At 40.2% G+C, this 23,844-nt stretch overlaps 2 protein-coding genes across 2 annotated transcripts in view; one reads left to right on the forward strand and one right to left on the reverse strand.

The window, feature by feature from the left end:
• The window catches only part of LOC118824174 (formin-2), a 77,046-nt gene extending 70,997 nt beyond the window's left edge, over positions 1-6,049 (forward strand). Inside the window, 5 exon segments of the mRNA XM_036594154.1 lie at positions 1,112-1,163; positions 2,451-2,490; positions 2,492-2,601; positions 3,946-4,027; positions 5,301-6,049. Coding sequence (XP_036450047.1) covers positions 1,112-1,163; positions 2,451-2,490; positions 2,492-2,601; positions 3,946-4,027; positions 5,301-5,327 — 311 coding nt within the window. The 3' untranslated portion in view covers positions 5,328-6,049.
• Positions 6,050-9,401: 3,352 nt separating this feature from the next.
• Positions 9,402-23,027, reverse strand: grem2a (gremlin 2, DAN family BMP antagonist a). The gene is made up of 2 exons (XM_036593834.1): positions 21,761-23,027; positions 9,402-11,592 (listed from the first exon to the last, which is right to left on the reverse strand). The coding sequence occupies exons 1-2, from the start codon at positions 21,778-21,780 to the stop codon at positions 11,004-11,006; spliced, it is 609 nt and encodes a 202-aa protein (XP_036449727.1). The 5' UTR covers positions 21,781-23,027; the 3' UTR covers positions 9,402-11,003.
• Between the last annotated feature and the right edge of the window lie 817 nt (positions 23,028-23,844).

Below are 23,844 nucleotides of genomic sequence, written 5' to 3' on the forward strand. Positions count from 1 at the left end.
GGGTTCCTTTGGGTCCCGAGCCGTCAGTCCAGTTATTCCAGGACGAGCCCCCCCTCCCTCTCAGCCCTGCTTTCAGTTAGCAGAGACATACATAGGGATAGATGGATGGAAAAACACAATAGAGTAATGTCTTATTTTTTGGTGTTTCATGTGTGATTGTGAAACTCCAGGGGTCTCGCAGTCTCAAGCTACCACTGACTCCACAACAACTGTTTATTTTGCAAAGGTTGAAACAAACCACAAGGAGAAAGAGAGAGGAAGAGACAAGGGAAGAGAGAGAGAGAGTTAGAGAGAGACTGGCTCTGTGGTGCTGTGCTGTTTGGTCTATGGTCATTCCGCCGTCTTTTGTTGCTAATTCTCCTGCCCGCTAGCCCTCTGATGGGGTGTTACGCCCCGGGACACACACAACCGCAGCGATAATCTGTTTGGCGCTTGTGGAGACGTTGCCAGCCCCAGCCCAAACTGACTGGCTTGAGTTTATAAGCCTAGCAACCAGCATACTGGCTAGTATCTGGCTGGAGCTGTGGTGTTGTAACAGTAGGTGAGATGGGATTTTCTCTAGTAACTGGTGTAATGATTCACTATAAACTGATAAACTGACTAAAACACTACCAGAAAATAGTTTGCTGTAGAAGAATGCAAGCAATCAGCAGGCAGATAGCTAATTTGCAGTTAATATACTTTAATAGCTAAGGTCTTTGCAGGCTTCCATTCCTCAGTCCTATCGCTTAAAGATGCAGTGTGTAAGGTTTAGTGGCATCTAGTAGTGAGGTTGCAGATTGCAAGCAACTGAATCCCCCTCCCTCACCCCTCCCTTTCCAAGTGTGTAGTAGAACCTACAGTGGTCGTCAGGTTTTCTGCCGTCGCCTGTTCAAGTTTTTGCTTCTTTGTCGACATGGATTCACAATCCCTTGTTTTTTCTTGTGCTAAATAAGTCTCTTCCTCCATTTGTCAAAATTTGTATACAATGTTGTAACGTCACCACCATTGTATTATAACATATGGATAATAAGACTATCAGACGCAGCAGGTTTGGTTGACTGTATTGTTTCATTCATTTATTATCTGTTTGTTATGTGTGCTGTGCTGAGTTGTTCTCTCTGTCTCTCAGCCAGAACTGAACTGGAGGACCAGGAAAAACATCTGGCGGACACTCAGAAGAGGTAAGAACTCTGAAAATGAGTGTGTGCATGATAATTTATATGTTCCTATACAAGAATATATCCTATAATAAACAAATACATATGAAATACACACACACATTATATATATATATATATATCGTCGTTGTCCAATAAAAAACAAGTATCTCCAAAATAGTAACTTTACAGGAGAGGGCAAAAACATTCTTTACTTTCACTGTAAGTGTTGGTCCACCTTGTAGATGTAAAGTCAGAGACGATAGCTCATCTGCTGCTGCACAGTTTGTACTGGTCATCCTCTAGTCCTTCATCAGTGGTCACAGGATGCTGCCCACAGGACACCGTTGGCTGGATATTTTTGGTTGGTGGACTATTCTCAGTCCAGCAGTGACACTGAGGTGTTTAAAAACTCCAGCAGCACTGCTGTGTCTGATCCACTCAGACCAGCGCAACACACACTAACACACCACCACCACATCAGTGTTACTGCAGTGCTGAGAATGATCCACCACCCAAATAGTACCTGCTCTGTGAGGGTCCTGTGGGGTTCCTGACCACTGAAGAACAGGTTAACAAAGTACACAGAGAAACAGATGGACTACAGTCTGTAACTGTAGAACTACAAACTGAAACTATGTGGTCAGTGGAGCTGATAAAATGGACAATGAGTGTAGAAACAAGGAGGTTGCAGATCTGTGTATTTAGTCCTCTGTGTAATCTTCTGTTAAATATGTTTTCTGCTTTTTTCCTGGTGCTGAAACTCTGAAATCACATAAATCTGACTTTTGCACAGTACTGTATACTTCAAAATAATAAAAAAAAACACTAAATAAAATATTTAGAACATTTTTAATTATCAAGGTCAGTTCAACACACTGCTGAATGTTTTTGATTAATATACACTGCTGATTTTGTTTGTGTAGCTCTCTGTGTCTTGGCCGTGAGTGAGAGCGTATGAGTACACAGTGCTGCCTGATAGTAACATCTCCTTTAAAGGCAAGGAATAAAATAAGATAAATATGACATGTCTATTAATTCCCATGTATGCAGTGTTCCTGTTCTGAGATGTTGTTCTGTACACTGTCTCTTCACATTACGAAACATGCGCACACCCACAGCTCGCTGAGAGGCAGAGAGAAGGCCGCTGTCATGCCTTATATAAGGCCTTTATTTTTACGGGCTAAAATTTCGTGTCCCACATGCTTCGAGTCAGCCAGTCAGTTTCACAATCCCTGTGAATAAAGCTCAGATCTGCTTTTTCAGTGTTTTGCTCCTAACATTATATTTGCTTCTTTCCATATTTTGCAGCTTTGTGGAGCTGAGCTTGTTTTTCTCAGTGAAGCCTAAGGCAGGGGGAGAAGGAGGTCTCTCCAAACACCTTATTCTCCCTGTGGCACGAGTTCTCCACCGACTTTAAAGACCTGTGGAAGAGGGAGAATAAACTTCTGCTGAAGGAACGGTCAGATTCTCTCTCTCTCTGCTTTGCACTAAACATTACAAATAGTTTGAAAACAGCGCGTGAGTTTGGCTTGGATTTGGCTGGGCGATATGACCAAAAATGTTATGACGATAAAAAATTTAATATCGGTCGATATCGATAATTATCACGATAAAAGTCACATCATTGTTTTTTCAAATCAGAAAAATCAGAAGTGCGCCCTCTCCTGGCGACAGCAGAGTAGTGTCGCTTCCTTGCTGCAGAAAATGCCACCAGGGCTGTCACTAGAACATGGAAGTGTGAGAATGTTCCAGTATATCAAACACTTATCGAAACATTTCTAGCAAGGAAAGTTATATTGCGATAATTATTTTTATTGTTTTATCACCCAGCCCTGGTTGGATCACAGCACCCACAGAAACCCTCATCTGGAGCTCTGATTGGTCAGAATGCTTGCAGCACACAGTAAACAACACTGTGATGCAGTGTATTTTGTATCAGTGTGTTTTTTGGGAATTTTATCCCCTCATTTTCTCCCCATTTAGTCGTGTCCAGTTCCACCTGTTAGCTGGGTCTCTCCCCAATCAGACCAGCTACCAAACTGGGAAAGTGAAGGGTAGCATGTCTGCTTTGAGACACATAAAGCTCCACCACATCTTTTCAAACGGCTGCTAACACAGCATTGCTGGGCAGCTCAACACGCATGGAGGAGAACACTAACTGCTAATTCTGTTATGTCAGCTAACAGATGTCCATGTTGTCTAGTGTCACGCTGTGTGATGGGGGGAGAAGGAGGACCATCCTACTCACCCAGAGGGAGAGAGAGGACAGTTATGTTCTCTTGGGCTTCTGGACATGGATAGCTGTGACATCACTGGGGAACAAACTCATGATCTCCTGATGAAAGGGCCACTAGTGACATCTACCTGTTCAAAATATTTTCATATAAATGAGCATGTTTTCTTTGTTGGTTTGCCATAATTTAACATGTCAAAGACTAAGCAGGCTTATTTTCAAGAAAACATTATCATGCGCGTAAATATTAATAACAGTATGTTTGGTGCTAATTTGGGAATCAAGCTGCCTGTTGTCTCCTCTTGTTGTGATGTCAGCACTCATAAGCACCCAAATGTTTAGGTGTTTGGACCAAAAGAGATTCATTGTGTGTTTCTTTCAACCCGTAAACTCTAAGGATCTGTGTTGTCCCACACTTCAGTTCCTCACTCTCATATTACCACTGAACTAGTTGCATGAGGGGAAATACTAACCTGTGCTGTTGCCAGTCCAAGCTTACAGTAAGAGAGCCATGTCACTGCTGTTGTGTACATTCTCAAAGTAAACGCTGAATTGTTGTTGCTGTTTCAGGCTGAAAGCTGCAGAGGAAACAATCAAACAGGCCAGAGAGAAATCCGCCTACAGCGTCAAACCCAAGCACGCTTCTGGAATAGTGAGTTGCTTTCAAACATCCTTAATACCTTTTGTTTAGTATTCAGTGTTTTGGTTATCATTTTGCAGTACTGTGTAAAAATAATATAATTACAGTGAATTACATAGTTAAATCATTAAGGACAGGTTAGTGTTCCAGATTTTTTTTATTTTTTTTGATGTCAGAATGATGTTCCAACCCCCAAACTATTCACATTAACACTAAAGGGGAATTCCACCGATTTTTTAAAAATTCTGCATAATCCAGTGGTTGAGATGGAAACAGATTCATTCAGATTGGTTTGATGTGAAATGATTCATTTGCAGAGAAACGTACTAACCAGATTTCTTTACAGTGGTGGTGATGGGAACCAGGGGTCACAATGTCTACAACACAAGTACAGCCATTTTATTTACTATCCAAAACCACCAGTAAATTTACACGTGTCTTCTGCCTTTTATATGGAATGTTGATGATGGTAAAATTGTCACGAATCTTAAAAAAAATAAGTTCTATTAGGGGACTATTTTGCCCTAGAGCACCCTTCTTGTATCCTTCCACAATGAATTGATTGAAATACATTTTAGACCAAAAATTTTATCACAAAATTACAGTGTATTCATAACCATTCCATGTGATAACTTTCTGTGAGGGAGCTTTTAGAGGTGGAGGCCTGGTTCCTATCACCACCACTGTGAAAAAAATGTCTTGGCAAGTTTGTCTAGAACAGAGCATTTCAGATCAAACCACTCTGAATGACTCTGTTGACACTAATTATTTAATTTTTGAAATTTTGAAAAATCACTGGAGTTCTCCTTCAACTTTTAAAATAACAAAAATATCAGTGTTTACAAATAGAAATATGGTAGTTTAGGTAGTTTAGAATCTTTCCACACAATTTACTCTCTTATTTCAGTGAGCTAATAGTAAGAAATAGTTCCTATAAAAGTGCACACTACTTAGTGAATTAGTGGACAAACAGGCCCAGACACAACCGAACAGCCTTTAGACTTAACAGAAAATGAATTAGAGAAAATGTCGGGTTCACTCACTGCAGGATGCACCGGTGTTTATTTGTGCAGTGCTGAAGTTGTTGACAGTGTGAATTTTATACGTTCTTCGCTGTTGTGTGAGGATGCCATGTGTTTGTGCAGTTCAGCTCTTTACTTTGATCTCAGATAATACTAGAGACTTGGATGAATTAGTTGATCATTACAGAAGACGTCTGGTCAGCTCTGTTCTCTCTGTTACTAATTACAAATAATGCATCGCATTCTCTCTCGTTGTTTGACAGAAAGCCAAACTGGGGCAGAAGATGTGAAGCATGGCCATGTGGAGGAGTGTGGTGGCCATTCAGGACTCTGGCTCATGCACAATGTAATGTCCATCACAATCAGAACGACTGTTTTATATCTGCTGAAGTAGCAGTGGACTCTTCTCAAACCTTTTTTTATGTCTGAACTCATTGTACCGGTGTTTTAACTGAACCTGAGAAAGTGGATGGCAGTTCACATTGCAGTTAGGGATGCACCGAAATTTCGCTCACCAAAACATTTCCAGCCAAAACTGGTCAGAAGTGACACTTTTGGAAATTTTTGCTGAGTAAAAAGTATCAAATACAATGAAGCATCAGAATCAAACAAATAATGTAATGGTAATAAATTATAAATAGCAATAAAAAAAAACGCTTGTTTTCTGGTCAACAAAGATGCATTCCAACAGTTTGAGCAGCAGCAGATCAACAGTGAAACACAAACACTGTAGCTTAGGCCTGAGTTCTGTACGCTCTTTAGCTTCCATGCTTTTAGCCTTGATTGACAAAACAAAATTTAATGGAAATCACATAAATAATATTGAGTAACTAAAATCTGTGGTAACTCTCGTTTTTAAATTGTTATTACAAAATACGTGCTTTGGTTAGATCCTGCTAGTGTGGGTTTCTGACTGTTTCCTCTCTAAATGAAGCTAAAGCGACTTGCGTGCTAACAGCGCCACCTGCTGGAGAAGCGCAAGACTGCTAGGTGAAAGCTCCGAAGCCACGCCCACTTGCTTTACATATTAAAAAAACAAGGTGTTGTCCATGGTCATAGCAGAGGCATGGCCATCGAGATCCAGTAAATATAATATTATCATAACTGTAGTATTTAATATTTTGCAAGCTGTTTCAGTTCTCTTTCCCAACATTGCAATTATTGCCTATTTCTTTCAGTTTTCGGTCCTGAATTTTGTGGTCAGGAATTTTCCATTTTGGTGCATCACTAACGGCAAAGTACTTTTGATTGTTTCTGCAGAAACAGCAAACAGATCCTTTTTCATTTCTGATGAAAAAGTCAGAGTTGAAAACACATCTCAAACTTTTACCTAATTTGGACTTGAGACTAAAATCCTTAAGCTTTGAGTGACCCTACACCTTAAATATGTTTATCTTATTAAAACAAATGATTGAACATTCCATTCTATCATTAACAAACAATCAGACTTTACCAAATGTTTTGGAAATGACTGTTTCGGTAGAGACAATTTGAGCTAATTTTGAGAAGATCTCAAAAACCCTGGCTAGTGCATGACTAATAAACACAGCTTTGAACAGCTGTGCACACATAAAATTATCATATTATTCATTAAAACACAAAAAATGTACTTAATTGTAGAAAACATGTTCAGGTAGTGACAATTCTTAGTGCTCTGCACTGATTTTCAGACTTTGGGACAAATTTACTTTAAAACAATGAGACCTAACTGCTCACCATGGAAACTGTAATGGAAGCTGTCTGGCTTGATTACGAACGCCTTAAAAAGCACCTTCACTGCCGTCATCGATTACACAAAATACAATATACAATATAGATTATGAATAGGAATATAATATGGATCAAAATTTGCAGTGAACCTTCCAACTTTTGTATTTAAATAAGCAAGTACATCCTTACTCAGTTTACTCACAGCTTTCAAAATGAAGAAATATGGCTAGTAAACTAGTAAATCGATCAGTTGGTCGTCTCAGTCTGTACTGGAGAATGAAAAGCCAAAATTAGCTGCTATTGAAAATCATATTTAATTTTAATCATTTACTCTACCGTTCAAGTTTGTAATCAATGTTTTCAGGAATGTAAAACAAGTATATAAAATGATTGAGGGATTTAGAAAAAGCAGTGGTTATTTATAGAACCATGGCATTCATGGTTCTTTAAGTTGCCATGGTTCTATAAATAAGCACATGTTGTATATGGTTCTTCAAGGACTTCAAAGTTCCACTAAAAGCGGCACTGCTATTGGTACTGTACAGTCGTATGCAAAAGTTCGGTCACATGTTTTGTTGTTTCTAAGTGAAAATAAGTGAACACCCTGCACATTTTAATACACACTGTTTATTTGCTAAATTTAACATATTGGAAGAAAATAACGTTAAATATGGCCTGTGCAAAAGTTATGGCACATTTTACATTCGATTTTTTTCATGTTAAATTCAGCAAAAAGATAGACATCGTGAAGTGAAATTAGCAGAAAAATACCATATTTAAGTGTGTTCTCAGTAGAAAATCAGCAAAACATTATTTGATGAGGGGTATTATAACTTTTGTATACATAGCATTTTTACGTTGAGTGCAACCACACAGGTTTCAACTAATTAGAAGAAAGCAGTAAGTCCAGAATGATGAACACAGATGGAGAAGACTCTACTATGACTGAGAAAGCTGTGGAACAAGTTAGAACAAGTAATTGTTTAATAATATATTTCAAAAGTGGAGATCAAATCTCAAGGCAGAAAACAGATATTTAGAGTATTTTACTGACCATTTTATTTATTTTTGGTTTACAATATTGAATAAAACACCCAAAATTCCTTTAGATTGTATGATTTAAATCCACATTGATTAATCCAGATTAATCATTTTTATATTGAAGTCACAATATGAGAGCTGCACTTTTTGTTTTGTCTCGTGGTCTATTATCAACAACATTGACATATTGCAAGTTTCAAGAAGGGAATCTAACCTAATAACATGGAGCTTGTGAACTGCTTTTTAGATGAATTTGACTAATCAGAAGCAACCAAACATGCATGTGCTGTGACATCACAGCTGGGTGATACACTGTGTTGAGCATTCAAGCCTCAAGCCAGAAAAAGTATATGCTGGTCTTCTTAGCTGAAAAAAAGGCCCCAATTTAAAGTAAACTACAATTCTAAACAAAAAAAAGAAGAAAAATGACAATTTAAATCGGAATTGCAATATTGGCCAGAAACATTGCAATTAGATATTTTGCCCAAATCATTCAGCCCTATAACCTGTCCAAGGTGTTTCCTGGCTTCCGTCCAGCAAGTGCTGGGATAGGCTCCAGCACCCCCTGCGACAGAGTGCGTTTAGCCCTGTATAGAAATGAACAAACATTGTTAACATGGTGCGTAATTGTAAACTGTTTGAACCGTAGTGTACATACGGTTAGTGTTTGACACTCTGTAACAAAACGTTTCTTTCAAAACTTACGTTTGCTAGTTTTTGCAAGGAGCAGTCTGAATACATCCCTTAGTGAGAGAAAGACTGTATCTCAATACATACTACTCCCTTGTACTGCAGGACATCATGTAACGTGGTGATATTTCATGCTCGTCGGTTTGTGTCTCTGTCTTTTTATTGAGTTTAATATGATGAGAAATTATTTTATCAGCAAGGAAACTGTTAAGCTTAGTTTTCCATTAACTGTAAAAGATTGTCAGACTTCTTGATGTCATGAAATTGTGTACAATGGTATTTTTTCAATTAAAAAAACTTACATTAAAAACGTTCTTTATTTTTAAAGTAAACAGTTAAAGGTTATTAAATTAGCCATACTTCTGTTTGTGTGTTATTCCTCTGCATTGTGAAAGTTCACACATATGTGAGTTTGTTCATTTGTATCCATTACAGCATCAGTGGCAGCTGACAGAGTGGAAGCACAGTTGGAAAAATTTAATGAAAAAAAAAAAGAAAAATATTGTATATATTTAAATATTTGAACTACAGTTCAAAACAGTTTAGAACCCATATTAAGACGATATTACTTGATATTCAGTAATAACTTATAAAATAAAATGTAGATTTAAATATTATCAACTCTGCACCATTAAATGAGTCATTAAATGAGTAAAAGTGAGTAAAAAAATTTTTACTCATTTAATCAGGTTTTTTGCCTTGAGATTTGACCACCATAAAGCAGAGTTCTATAGGATGAGCCTCATTAGGGTTCTATGAAATGAGCTTCAGTAGGGTGCTATGGGACGAGCTTCAGTAGCGTTTTGTAGGATGAGCTTCACTAGGGTTCTAGGGGACGAGCTTCAGTAGGGTTCTGTAGGATGAGCTTCAGAAGGGTTCTATGGGACGGGTCATGGGTTCGTGGCTTCGAAGTAGGACGGGCTTCAGTAGGGTTCTGTAGGATGAGCTTCAGTAGCGTTCTATGGGACGAGCTTCAGTAGGGTTCTAGGGGACAAGCTTCAGTAGGGTTCTATGGGACGAGCTTCAGTAGGGTTCTATGGGACAAGCTTCAGTAGGGTTCTATGGGACGAGCTTCAGTAGGGTTCTGTAGGATGAGCTTCAGTAGGGTTCTATGGGACAAGCTTCAATAAGGTTCTAAGGGACGAGCTTCAGTAGGGTTCTGTAGGATTAGCTTCAGTAGGGTCCTATGGGATGAGGTTCAGTAGGGTTCTATGAGGTGAGCTTCAATAGTGTTCTGCATGAGGTGAGCTTCAGAATGGTTCTGTAGGGACAAAGCTTTAGTATTGTTCTATAGGATGAGCTTCAGTAGGGTTCTATGGGATGAGCTTCACTAGGGTTCTATGTGATGAGCTTTAGTATGGATCTGTGGGACATGCTTTAGCAGGGACTCTATGGGCTGAGCTTGAGTAGGGTTCTATGAGATGAGCATCAGTAGGGTTCTATGGGAAGAGCTTCAGTAGGGTTCTATGGGCCAAGCTTTAGAAAGGTTTCATGGGGTGTGTTTAATAGGGTTCTATGGGATAAGCTTCTGTAGGGTTCTATGGGATGAGCTTCCACTGGCATCCACAAACACTTTTAGGCAGACTGTACCGGTGCATCATGTTAAATAATGAAACAGTGTCAGAGTGCAGTGATACAGAGTCAATATAAGACTGAGTGAGATATGATTTAGCAGTACAGGTGGATGTTAACCAGTTCAGTGCTGTGTTCCAGGCTTCCTGTGCAATTTTAAAGGAACTTAAAGGAAATTTTTTTTCAGAAAACATTTATTTTTTGAAGTTGTTAGTTTTCAGAAACATATGTTGAAACACTTTAGCTTAAGGTAAAATTAATATATTTATTACATAAAAATCATATTTATTTGTATTTTGCATTCATACATTTTAAAAAAGTAGATACCATAAAAATCTGTACCATGTATCTTTATTGCTATTTTTCTAACAAATGTTGTCATTTATTATAGATGTCTATAGATCACTGTAATAGTGGGGCTAGTCTGGTACACACGTCCAGTCTTCTCATATCCAATGTTGGCAATGAGGCCCCAAAGACTCATATATGTTGCATCAATTCAAGACGCCAATGCTAGAGTGGGTAGGATCTAGTCTCCTCTCTTCTGGCCTCTGGATTTTGCCAAACTGTGACCTCCAAATACGTCTCACAAGTCCTTTTGTTTAGGCAACCAAGCTATAACTTTGGTCCAAGTTCACTGAGGCTGGTGTGGCCCTAGATGAATAACTCATAGATTTCCTTGTGGAAGGCGGCTCAGCATTCAGCCCAAACAGTCCACAACACGAGGTGCTTACAGACTTTCACATATAAAGAGGTCAAACTTTAAATATTCCCAGGTTGTCCACTCTTCTTTTGTCCAGTTTTCAGCTAAAGATGACATTTCATCTCAGTACTTGATGGCACTCTGACAAGTACTTTCGACCTTGTTGTGCAGTGCACAGTCATGTTGTGTTGAAATTAGTCCAAAAGTGAGCAACTCCAGCCGTCTCTGCCCATGGTCACATGACCCTTGGTCAGTAGGCATCATTGACACTGACAGACACGCACCTGCACTGCTTCACCCGCTGCACCTTCCGGTGCCGGTATGGTGGCTGTAGCCTGGGGCAGTGGAGGCGCACCGTTACCGTGGTGATCCGATGCGGCCGGCAGAAGGCGCATGACTGGAAAGAGTTGTCACGGTCATCCGTTTTCCGGCTACGGTGCGCCGGAGAGCGGGAGCGGGACGTGAGGTGCCGGGGGATGTAAAACGAGTTACACTGGCCGTAGCAGAATCGGTTAACGACGGTCCTGCTCAGACAGCCATCTAGGCTGACCGTCTGTCGGAGCGGCTGCGTCTTGCACCAGTCACTCTTCAGGTACTTCCTCTCAGTCACCACCAGCGCCTCTCGACTCGATGACAGCACCTCCTGCTTACCTTTCTGCCGTCGCGCCAGCGGCTGCTGCGACAACGACGACAGCGGGATAGAAGGCGAGGACGACAGCTCGTTGCCTTTCAGCTTGTAAGGGGAGGGGATAGAGCCTCGTGGGCGTGGCTTCTTGGTTTCTGTGGATGCACAGAGTGTCCAAGCCAGAATGGCTGGCAAGGCCAATTTCCAGAACATCCTAAAGAGCAGGAGAGACAGAAATATGACATTTGTAAAGTCAACAGTCACCTAAATCTTTTCTGTAAATGCTCTCAACTTGCACAAACTGCATCTAGCTTAGACTTGTCGCTGTGGTTTAGAGCACAGCATGAATTCCTGTGAGCTTTGAAAGAACAAAACCTCTCTGTGTAGCTGAATGGGGTGGGCAGCTGTTTTAGATATTCTGAATTCTGAATCCCTGTAGAATCCGACTCCCCCTCATGTGCACACGCGTCATGCAGACATATAGACATTCGAGAATTTTTCTGTATCTGTTGCTTCTATATTTAAAACATCTTCATTTTAAAAATTCAGGATTAACAATGTTCAGAGATGTTTGAAAGATGTATTAATGGATTACATTTGGGTGATTATTGACTTCTAAGGTTTGTTAGCAATTTTAGCCTCACATCTCCTGTGCTAAACTAAAGAAGAAGTCACAATTTGGAAACCTGACTGGGGTAAGCTGTGTAAATTTTCTGCTGAACCTTTCCATTAATCTTAATTTCATTCTTTATTACAAGTGTAAAAATGCATTGAAATGCATGCAATTTGTTGTGAAACATCAACCTGAAGTTGGGAATTGAACTGATTTTGGGATAGAGATGGTTACAAATGGTAATAATAGTAATGGTTAATAAAGTATTTGTATGAATATTTGTCCAAAAAGAAATTCTCAGGGAATTTGTCAAATGTGAAGCTTGGTGTACTGTATATTTTGCAGTACTGGGACAATAGTTTATTGAAGAACATTTGTGTGCCCAGTTGATTTTAAATAAGTAATTTTGAATTGTTTCTTAGTGAGTCACTAGTTATTATACACTAATGAACCACTAATGAAAACATGGTTTTGTATACTATTTTCCGTTCCTGCCAATAGATGACTGTCTATCTTACACACTGCACCTTTGACTGGTAGAGTGAGTGTTCAGTGTGATGCTCGCTCTACCACTTAAGAATCTTCTTTGTGCTAAGATGCTTTTGGGAAACCCGTCCCTGATTGTTAGATGTGGCCCTGATCCAAAGGAATATCTCACCTAAAAAATGTAAACATATCCATGGACACAAGAAGATTTAAGATTTTAGGATCACAACTGATAATAATAATAATATTAATAATAATTATTATTATATAAAAGTAGCTGTGTTTACATTATAGCTGCATTTTCAATGCAGAAAGCCTTCTGTCGGACGCTTTGGGGGGTTACTGCTCAAACACATGCAGGTTGCGGTGCAAAGAGGGAAAGTCTATGTAGAGTTATCGGTCAGTTCTAAACACCCTAATATTGCTCAATTCTCTTATTCTTGGTGTAATAATAACATCATGATGAACTGTCATATTTCCCGCCTGCTGAAAAAAAAAAATCCATGCTGATCTAAACTGGCCTAAGCTGATTTATGCTGGTTTGGTTCTGGTTTTGCTGGTCACCCAGTGTGGTCATGCTTGTTGACCAGAATGCCAGCATCCACACACAACATATGCTCATTCTGCTGGTGGCCAGGCATGCTGGTCTGTGCTGGTTTTGCTCGGGTGCATTCCAGTGTTAAATCTCACCATGTGACTGAGGGGTTACTGTGCCACATATCAACAACCTGATTGGTTGGTGCTCAGCTCGTTCACATGAAGTTCATTCAGAACAAGACAGCATAGAGTGGATCGGTGTATCTGTGGTTGAATGTGTGAGTTACATGTGTGTGCTGTATACATCATTTTACGATCTGTTACATTATCATAAAAATTAGCACTGTTCCCGTCACAGGTATGTTACATAATCTCAGCACCCCCAACTTCAAACTCCTTCCCTAAACATGTCTAACCTTGACAGTCAGCATCTCGCTTCCGTTCCATCAATCATGCTTATCCTGAATCTTTCATTGACAATGTTAGCATTTTTACTTTCAGAGAACAAGCGCAGAAGTGCCTCAGACACCAGTGGCAAAAAAAAGAGCTGCGTCTCCGTCCAGGACCATCTCCAGCAGCCCTGGCCGCTGTTTACTCTCCCAGCAGCCCCAGAGTCCCCCCGCGCAAATAAACATGGCCGCCCTTCAAAGCGGAGCGGCGGCGGAGCCGTGAGCCCGGCAGGAAGCGGCCTTTTCTGTCTGCGGTGCGGCAGGGAAAAATAATTAGGGCTTTGCTTACACCAGCGCCGAGATACGCCACGGCCGTGTAAACAGTCTGAGAGAGAGCGCCATATGAAGGTTATTAGAGCCGGATGTGGGGAGTTTCAGCACTCTGCTGATTCAACCCCTCACACGCTGGAACCACACGCTGACCCCAGGGGGCTCTTATGATTTGATTAGTTTACGCGTGCCGGTTATCAGTTCCACAGCGTTGCAAGTGGGTACTTTAAAAACTGGTAATTCAGCTAAACCCAAAGCACGGCAACTCTCAGAACTCACAAATCTGCTCTGTAATAACTGATCTGGAGTTCTAGCTGAAGAATGTAAGTAGCCCGGCGGTTCATTTTACTGAACTTTAAATAGTGAGTTAACGCAATGTAACACAAACGATCCTTGTTTTCTTGAAGAGGCCATATCATGGAAATTTTGCTCACTTCTTTCATCTCTTTTCCTTGAAATATTACATGAATACTTGAAATACTGTAAATTTAAATGCCCCCAGGAGCTCAGTCTTTCACACCTACATATTTGTTTGAACGAGACACCTGGCATCCTTTCTTTGCTGCAAGTTCATTAAGACTTGTGCTCAATTTCTGAGCTGCTGAGCTGACGTTAAGTGTATATTGTATATAATGTATGTATGTAATGTATATGATATAGTAAATTGGTTGAAGTGCAGCTGAAATGCAGTTAGTGTGTTTGGTGATATGACTGATGTGGAATAGTGTAGAACTGAGGTGTAACCACTGTCCCATAGACTGTTGTTGGGGGAAGAGAGTCAGAGCGCACATTACGTTGCAGTGCATGCTGGGAACTGTAGTGCAGCACATTGTGACAGGGCTAATATTAATAGAAAATGAAAATATGTTTAGTATTTTACTTAGGATTTTGTCGCGGGTCTGATCTGGCCTGTGGGCCTTACTGAATGTCTACACGTACGGCAGCCAGAGAAACAAAAATAAACCTATCTTTACCTTACTGTTCATATTCAACTGGTTCTTAGGCATCAGTTTGAATTTAACCAATCAAGTCTCCCATGCCTGGCCCAACCTATTAAAAATACTTTCTTCTATTGCTCATCTGCTGTTATTAGCAGCAGCTTTTACTGCAAGAGCAACATGAGTGCTGGTTAGGAGTCAAATATTAAAACAAGTAGGCATGCAGACAATACACCACTGAAATGCACTGAGAAAAGCATGTTCTGGTGGTGCATTTTCTCATTTGGTGCAACTCATAATAAAAAGCTTTACTGCAAGTTCTACCAGGGAGACTCTAATGCTACATCACTCAAAACTCTGACCAATTACCAGCTTCCACCTGTCTTTAAAATGACTCGATTTACAAGTCTGCTTTGCTGCTTTCAGATGCCGACATTTCGTCATTTCAATCCTTCCTCCACCCCTCCACCAGTTTTGTCCCTGCCTGGTTGCCCAGGGGGTAGGCGCCACCCCTGCAATCCCTATACGGCAGGATTTGCGAGGTTCCAGATGTTCCAAGAATGACGAAGGGGCCCACACCAAAGAATATAACTTTAACTTAAATTGTTAAATCCTATCGAGAATAAAGTTTTTCTTCCTTCACGCTCGTCTCTCGCGTCTTTCTGGTAGAACCACAGTTCCACTGTTTGGAATCTGAGTGAAGTGTTCAATCATGTCAAATCGAACTGAACTAAAGAAAAGTCTGAAAGGTCTGCACCAAATAAGGCAGGTGTGAAAGGACCCTAAAATGTTTTCTGTAGCAAGTGTGAGGTTGGATAAGCTTAACAGAACATATGACATTCAATCTAATGAGAAATCGTGCTGCACCTTAGAGTTCCCAGTTTAAAATGTCATGCTACTAAAGTTGTGTCGCTATCGATACTAGACAGGTTGCAAGTTTTGGCAATTTAACAAAAAAACTGCTCCCGATCTATCGGTACAGTGAACTTTCACACACACGGAAATTAAATATCACTGACTGTGTGATATTCTCATTAAGTCCAATGGAATTTTTGCCAAAGTCTTGCCAGCCTAGCAACCATTTCTAAGAAAGAATTTGTGAGTGGAGCATGAATAGGTCTACTGGGACGAAAGCAAAAAGGCTTGATGAAGAACCGAGTGATCGAATCAAGTTCGATGAGCAATGCGGTATCAAGCGCACACACGGCCTATTCATCACCAGTTCTCTGAAAGCATCCAAACCACAAATACCAACATGTCTCGCACATCCACAGCCCACATCTCTGAGGAACGGTCCAAGAGAGCTGATACCAGCATGAGTTACCACTTCCGAGCACTGATTAGCGACAGAAGTCTGTTGACGCTGCAGATCAAGGCATATAAAGTGGGCCCTCGCGCACGACATGTTCAGGCTTTCTTTCCTGTTTTCACGCACATAGACAAACAAACGCTGACAAATGGGACGGACCGGCGGTCGCGCCGGACGGACAGACATTCTTTGAAGTGTGACGAGTACCTGAAGTACCACAAATAACACGCTTTATAAATCCACCATTATGAGCACTTCCCAGCAAGTATGTACACATACTCACTGAAACATGCAGAAAAATAACAAACCGGCAGCAAACGAGAAAAAGTCCCCAAACATCAACAACAGCTTGACTAAATCCTTCCACCTTGTAATTACCTCCGATTAGGGCTGGAGTCCCAGCTGATGCCTACACGGGTACCTTAATCTCCAGCGCCTTACAGAGGAGTGTATACAGGTGCTGAGAGCCATTTGGACACTTTCCCTATACCACATCTGCAGTGCATATACACTGAGCTTTAAGAGAGAGAGAGAGAGAGAGAGAGAAGTCAGGGGGCCTTTTGTCATCACCTCATTTAGGAACGTATAAGTTTGCCAAAGAAGAAAATCAGATTTGATGGTATGTCTAAACACAGAGTAAAAAAGTGCAGTATGGAATGATAAAAGATAGCAGACGCCTGGGGAGAAAATCCCAACTCACAAATAGCGTTATGGGTCTTTTCAGATCTTTTCATCTAGAATAACAGCACTAATGATATTTACAGTTACATGTAATCATTTCATAGACGCTCTTATTCACAACTGTTTATAAAATCTTTTAAACGATATGCAATCAGGCCTGAGAATTCCCATTATTTTGGAAAATGCACACAAATAGGACTCCGTCTCAATGTGAATCAACTTAATTCATTAGGCAGATGCATTTCAGTGCTTCACAACAAATACCAGTTCAATTCAAAACTGCTTAAAATCCCAGGCTTATGACATCTTACAGAAGGCCCTGGCCATTTAAGGGGATAAAATGCAGGCTTATTTTTTAGTTATTAATCTTTAGATTTATTGTTCGGTAGCTTTTATGGATTATTCAGCTCCTGTGAAACTACTATGAAACTTAGTTAACCCTTCAGCGTTCCAGAAATGCTGGTGCAGCACCACAATAAGCTTTACTGAATAAGTAGATAAACTCCCTAAGAGAATGAAGGAGAACCACTGAGATGAACCAAAACTCAAAAGGAGAAACTCCCTAAGAGCATGAGGATAAATCATGGAGAGAAACCAAGACTCAAATGGAAAATCTCCCTAGGAGTATTGAGGAAGAACAACTAAGAGGAACCATGAACCATCAGGAAAAACGAAAAACTCTCTAAGAGCATGAAGAAGAACCATTGAGAGAAGCCAAGACTCCAAAGGAGAAACTCCCTAAGAGCATGAGGGAACCAAGACTCAAATGGAAAAATTCCCTAAGACAATGAAGGAGAACCACACAGAGAAACCAAGAGGCAAAAGAAGAAACTCCCTAAAGCATGAGGAAGAACCTCTGAGGGAAACCAAGGAAAACTTCCCTAAAAGCATGAGTCCTGGAAAAAGTCCCTAAGAGCATGAGTCTTGGTTCCTCTCAGTGTTCCTTCTTAACAACAAGTTAATGGATACATTAAGCAGGCAAAGATTGAATATCTTCAGCCTTTCGGTAAATCAAACCTGGATATGGAGTTGATGGCCAGTGTGTTCAAGTCCAAAGTAACAGATGACAGAGTTCAATACTCTAAACTCATTTGTTGATTTAGAGTCATGTTCAGTCACTGTCCGACAACTCTGTCCACACAAACAACAATACTGTCAATCCCAGATTAAATAAACAAAGATCTCTAGGGCAGTGGTCTCCAACCCTGGTCCAGGAGAGCTACCTTCCTGCAGAGCCTAGCTCTAACCACAGTTGCCCACCCCTGTTCCAGCTAACCTCTTCCCAGGTCCCCGATTGGCTGGATTGGCTGTATTAAAGTTCAGTAAGGGACGGGGTATCTTACTGGATACAGGATAGGACTAAACTCTGCAGGAAGGTAGTTCTCCAGGACTAGGATTGGAGACCCCTGCTCTAGTGGTATAACTGTGTAATTTTATGATTACAACGTAAGATTTCATAATGTATTGAATTGTAACTGAATTGATTGTTTTGAGGTCAGACAGAGGTACAGAGTTAACAGCCAATGCCTGTTTACTTTCAGAGCTTCCAGCTCAGTGTTGGAGCGAGGCCGTTCCAAGCGGCTGGTGCCAGTGCCAAGGTGGAACTCCCCACAAACCAGCCCGATAAAAATTCAGTGCGTGCGACTGAATAAAGAAAGCATCCTGAAGCATGTCAGATGTTGGTGGTTTGAAAAAATGTGTAGGAAAATAGGAAAAACTCAGGTTACAGTGCATAGCTGTGGCCAGGACTGTGGGCAGACATCGGCCTCATCCATGACCGAATATGTTTAATAACTTCAGTCAAATCACCCTTTCAGTCTAATTCACTACAACCCACACACGTAGAGCCCTCAAATGAATTCATATTACTCACTAATAACCAGTCAGATTATGCTTGGAGTCACACACCCACACAGTCTTCCAAATTAAGGCATATTTTGCTGCTTACTAATATTGGGGTATTAATAACATGATTGAATTCCCTGCTAAAGAGGGGAAATCCCTTACAGTGATTTTTGTCGGAGACCAAATCCTCTTATCCAAAACCAGATATGAGGGTCAATTACTTTGAACTGATTTATAGCTGGATCCGTCTTCTCTCGCTAATGTGCTTTCTTCCTGCAGTCAGTGCAAATGACATTCTCTGTTGTAGCACTTTACTGTAGGGCCATGTTCATAAGCCTGTCATGACATACATATATAACATACATAAACATTTTATAAAGGCTTATTACAATAGTCATTTGTCAGAAAGGCTGCTTCTGCCAACTTTTCTATCAAGTTGACACTGATGTTTCTGACATGACACTTTTTTGGGTAAAATGACACTTTGCTGAGGAAAACTTAGAAACTGTTTTTCTCCACAATATCTAGGTAGATTTAGCTAAACAAGCTCTCCTATTGGTTAGGACAGGGGTTGGCAAAGTGGCTCCGGCAAAATTAGATTTTTAGATAAAAATAAAATAATTCTCCTTTGCAGTAAAATAAAGCTCTGCTGATCATTCAACACAGTTTTAACAATATATGGTCCTACATGCTGGAGTCAATGTAGAACTGCTAATTCACACTTTAACAATGAAGGTGGGCGCACAGACTGCTGGTCACCATAGCAACACAGACAACAGTCCCGTCTAGCTAGTGGTTAATGAAAAGGCAAAGAGAAAAATTTAAGACGGACATTGATAATTTGGAGACAAATGGACTTCTTTGCATTATTAATCACTCCAGCTGGTTTCCTGATACGTTTAATCTGCAGCGAGAAACTGTTAAACACTAAAAAGTCACGAAGCTGAAGTCGGATTCTCGTTCAAATTTTCCCCACCACAAGGTGGAACGGGAAAGTTTGAACAAGAAGCTGGCAAAGCTGACTTCAGCCTCGTAAAAAAATCAAACGCTGAGAGACATTTTACAACAAACTCTTAAAGCAGAGCAAAGTAAGTCTGTTTTTGTTTCTATTATATTTTGTAGTCTATACTAACACATAAGCTCATACTGAGACATATTTACAGCCAATATGGTAAAATGGACATAAAATGTTGCAGCTTGATTTGTGGTTTGATTTTTGCTGAAAAGACAAAATGGCTCTTCTTTACATTTGGGTTGCCAACCCCTGGGTTAGGACTTCAAGAGCTAAAGAGAAAACCTGGTTAGATTAACCATCAGCATAATTACAACATCACAGAGGACTCAACCAATCATGTTTTGATTTACAACTTACGGACCAATTTTGTGAGAAAAAAAACTCATCCTAGGCCTTATGGAAGTTCTAGATACATCAGTGACTGTGAATAAGAGCAGCAGCCTAATGAGTGCATTGTTAGAAACGGAAAACTCTGCAATCTCTGAAAGAGTCACTGTGAAACTGCTAAAAGATAAGCTATATGCTAATATGTCTGTCACAAGCTTCAAGTGAAACATGGAATGTCTTTTAGGAGCTTCAAATGTCTGTTTAACCTAGAATGGCCTTTTCGAATTTTCCATCCTGCCTTAATTGCTGCAGCAGCCACATTTTAGTGCCTAAATGCACCGGAATGTAACTGCTGCACTGTTAAAGATGGAACGGAAAATTAGAATAAGAAGCTAACTTCAGCCTCATCAGAAAGTGGAAATGCGAATTAGCGCTAACAGACTAGTTCAGTCTCATAGGGATGCTAGTAGAAGTTAGCATCATCATTGAGGTGGGGTTTATCTCACTGTTTTGACTGAGTTTTGACATTTATGGCCCAAACTGAAGGCCTAGCTCTACTAGGAGAGTTCACTGCAAATGTTATACCTAACAGCAAATTACTTTACCTAAAGGTCAAAGAAAATATGTAACTCATCCATAAACATCTTATAAAGGGTCAAATGAAACTTTACCTACAGAAAATACCAGCTTGGTTCAACCAACCTGACTGTGCAAGCTATATCTCAGCATTATGTCTCTGTGACATACACTGAGCTACAGAGTCAGTTGCATTGTAAAAAAAATGCTGTAAAAATTACAGTACATTACATTCCACTATTGCATTCCTTTAACAGTAATTTACTGAACCATATTAGCAGTAAATAACAGCAAAATAACTGTATACTGTGACTTTAGTGACCTGGACCGTAAGATTACTGTGATGTAGCCATTATTCTGCTGTGCACTTACAGTATAAGAAGTAATCTTCTGTATTTTTACAGAATACCTGTAAAAGTAACACAGCTCAGTACCCAGTAATTTACTGTACATTTGCACATTCGTTTTGGACTTATTTTGCACAGAATATCTCACATATGTATTTTAAAATGTTATTTTCAAGCTTGTAATTTGCATAGACATTATCAAAAAGTTATTTTCGCAATATCAATAAACATTTTTTTGTCAAATTACCATTTTTCCAGCATTTAAACAAAACAAAACAAAGCAAAACAAAACAAAAATAAACCCTGTAAAATGTTTTCATTAAAATGTTTACCCCTTTTTTAATGATCATATTCCATAATACTGTGCTGTATAATGCAGCAACCCAGTAATTTGCTGTTATTACAGAACATATATTGAGATAAGTTACTTTCACAATAAACTAATGAATACAAGATTTTATTGTAAAAAAATACTGTTAAATATTGCAAATTTCTAGCAATAATAAACAGTGTAACAAAACGTTTTATGTCAATACACCTTAGAAAGTGTCTTAAGGACCTGATATAAGAACCAACATCACCTGACAAAGATGATCTGTCAACTTGACATCACAACTGGTTAATGCAATCATCATGAGAAATAACAGTATTTGTGCATGTTTCTGTTTGGTCAGCTCTCATGAAGGGCTTATGTAGGAGGCATGCCCTACAGTAAAGTTCTGTATATGTGTTTTTATTATTATTGTTATTATTATGAAGAAGAAGAAAAAGAAGAAGAACACCATTATCATCTTACGCTATCCAGGCGTACACATGGTTTAAGTGGTACGTATGGGGAGTATATGTGCCCCCAGAATCAGGACTAGATCAGTTGTACTTTTAACTCTGCGGGGCAATTTTACAACACTGAACAATTTAAATGACATGATGTAAATTCCATCAGACCAATATCATGATGCAGCATACATTGCTTCAATGATGCACTGTACCTGTAGTTACAGCAGTGCATGGTTCTGCCTTGGCTCTTGGTAGCGTATATCCCAGCAGAGGTCGCTCAAAGGTCAGGGCACAGTGGTCAGGTCAGAGTCGGTCCATGCAGGAGGAGAAGGCAGGAGAAGCAGATGTGCTCCGGAGATGTGGAGACTCTAATTACTCTCTAAGACACATAGTCTTCTACATGTCTCCTGAAGACTCTTTTCTAAATACCCACAGAGATAGACCTTCTCATCTAAATACCCCACAGAGAAAGATCTCCTCTAAATACCCCTCAGAGGTAGAAATTATCCTCTAAATATCCCACAGATATAGACCTTCTCCCTTAAATACCCCTCAGAGACAGACCTTCCCCTCTAAATACCCAAGAGACAGAGTTAACAGCTGATAATCACTCTCAAGTCCAAATTAATGACAGTATAGTGTTCTCCTCAAACCTGAACCTATTTATCTTGTAAAAACCCCATAGACATTCATCATAAAAGACCCCCTGACTCTTTACTCACAATACTGCAGAGACCCTCTAAATATCCCAGATGCCTTCTTCTAAACGCCACACTTTCTACACTAGTCTTTTTTCAAACTACCCCAGATTCTTTCCTCTAAATGCCCCAGATTCTTTCCTCTAAATGCCCCACTCTTTCCTTTAAATGCCCCAGTCTTTACTCTAAATGCCCCAGAGTCTTTCCTTTAAATGCCCCAGAGTCTTTACTCTAAATGCCCCAGAGTCTTTCCTCTAAATGCCCCTCTCTTTCCTCAAACACCACAGTGCCTTCTCTCAATGCTCCCCAGATTCTTTCCTCTAAATACCACAGTCTTTCCAAAAAAATACCCCCCAGGTAGATCTTCTAGGCATTCCAGACCCTTTCCTACAAATATCCCCCAGAACAATCCTCCAGGTATCCCAGACTCTTTCTGAGGAATACCCCCGAGTCTTTCCTCTAAACACCCCACAGAGAGGCTCTTTCCTCTAAATACCCATCAGCCCTTCTGGATCCTGCAGCTTCACTCATTCCGTCTGGACCACGGCAGAATTGGTCATGCTTCATTTCTGATGATCCTCTCTGCTCTCCCCTTCACAGGGCGTCCCGCACGCATTCTGTTCCACTGAGTCGCTCTGTCCCGCGGAACCTCTGAATCATCCTGTCTTTCTGTGACTCGCGTTTTGAATCTCCTCTTCCAATCACTGACTCAGTGGATTCTGAATCCTCTCCAAAGAACAGTATCTGAGTGACATCAAGCAGAGAGTAAATGCGTATCTGTGGTCATACACACACTCACATGCATCTCTCTTTCTCTCCTACTCTTGTGCTTGTATTTGTACAGCCCCTCCCCTCGCCAGCACCCCCTTTGCAACCACTTATACTAAAACAGCATTATACTTCCCCAATAGTATCTTATAGGTACTGCTATATTACTGCATCACACTACAGCAGGGATGTGTTATATAACCCTATTTCCAAAAAAGTTGGGACGCTGTGCAGAATGTAAATAAAAATAGAATGCAATGATGTGCAAATCATGTTAACCATATTTTTAAAGGAAAATACTACAAAGACAGCAGTTTGAAATGTTGAAACTGAGAAATTTTATTGTTTTTTGAAAAATATTTGCCCATTTTGAATTCGATGCCAACAACACATTTCAAAAAAGTTGGGATGGGGGCCTGTTTACCACTGTGTTTCATCACCTCTTCTTTTAACAACACTCTGTAAGCGTTTGGGAACTGAGGAGACACTGCTGTAGTTTTGAAAGTGAAATGTTTTCCATTCTTGTTTGATACAGGATTTCAGCTGCTCAACAGTTCAGAGTCTCCTTTATTGTATTTTTCATTTGGTGACAGGTCTGGACTGCAGGCAGGTCACTTTAGCACCCGGACCCTTTTAATACAGAGCAATGCTGTTGTAATACATGCAGAATGTGGTTTGACATTGTCTTGCTGAAATAATCAAGGCCTTCCTTGACAAAGACGTCATCTGGATGGTAGCATATGTTGCCAAAACCTGTATCATTCAGCATTAATGGTGCCTTCACAGATGTGCACGTCACCCATGCCATGTGCACTAATGCACCCCTATAC

The sequence above is a fragment of the Colossoma macropomum genome, unplaced genomic scaffold (genome assembly GCF_904425465.1).
Source record: "Colossoma macropomum unplaced genomic scaffold, Colossoma_macropomum, whole genome shotgun sequence".
NCBI classification, from domain to species: domain Eukaryota; kingdom Metazoa; phylum Chordata; class Actinopteri; order Characiformes; family Serrasalmidae; genus Colossoma; species Colossoma macropomum.

Bases quoted from the DNA above. Each gene is read 5' to 3' on its own strand.
- grem2a (XM_036593834.1), bottom strand. From the start codon at position 21,780: ATGCACTGCTGTAACTACAG. The intron at 11,593-21,760 runs GTACAGTGCATC...CCTGCTCTTTAG, and splicing joins ATGCACTGCTGTAACTACAG to GATGTTCTGGAAATTGGCCT.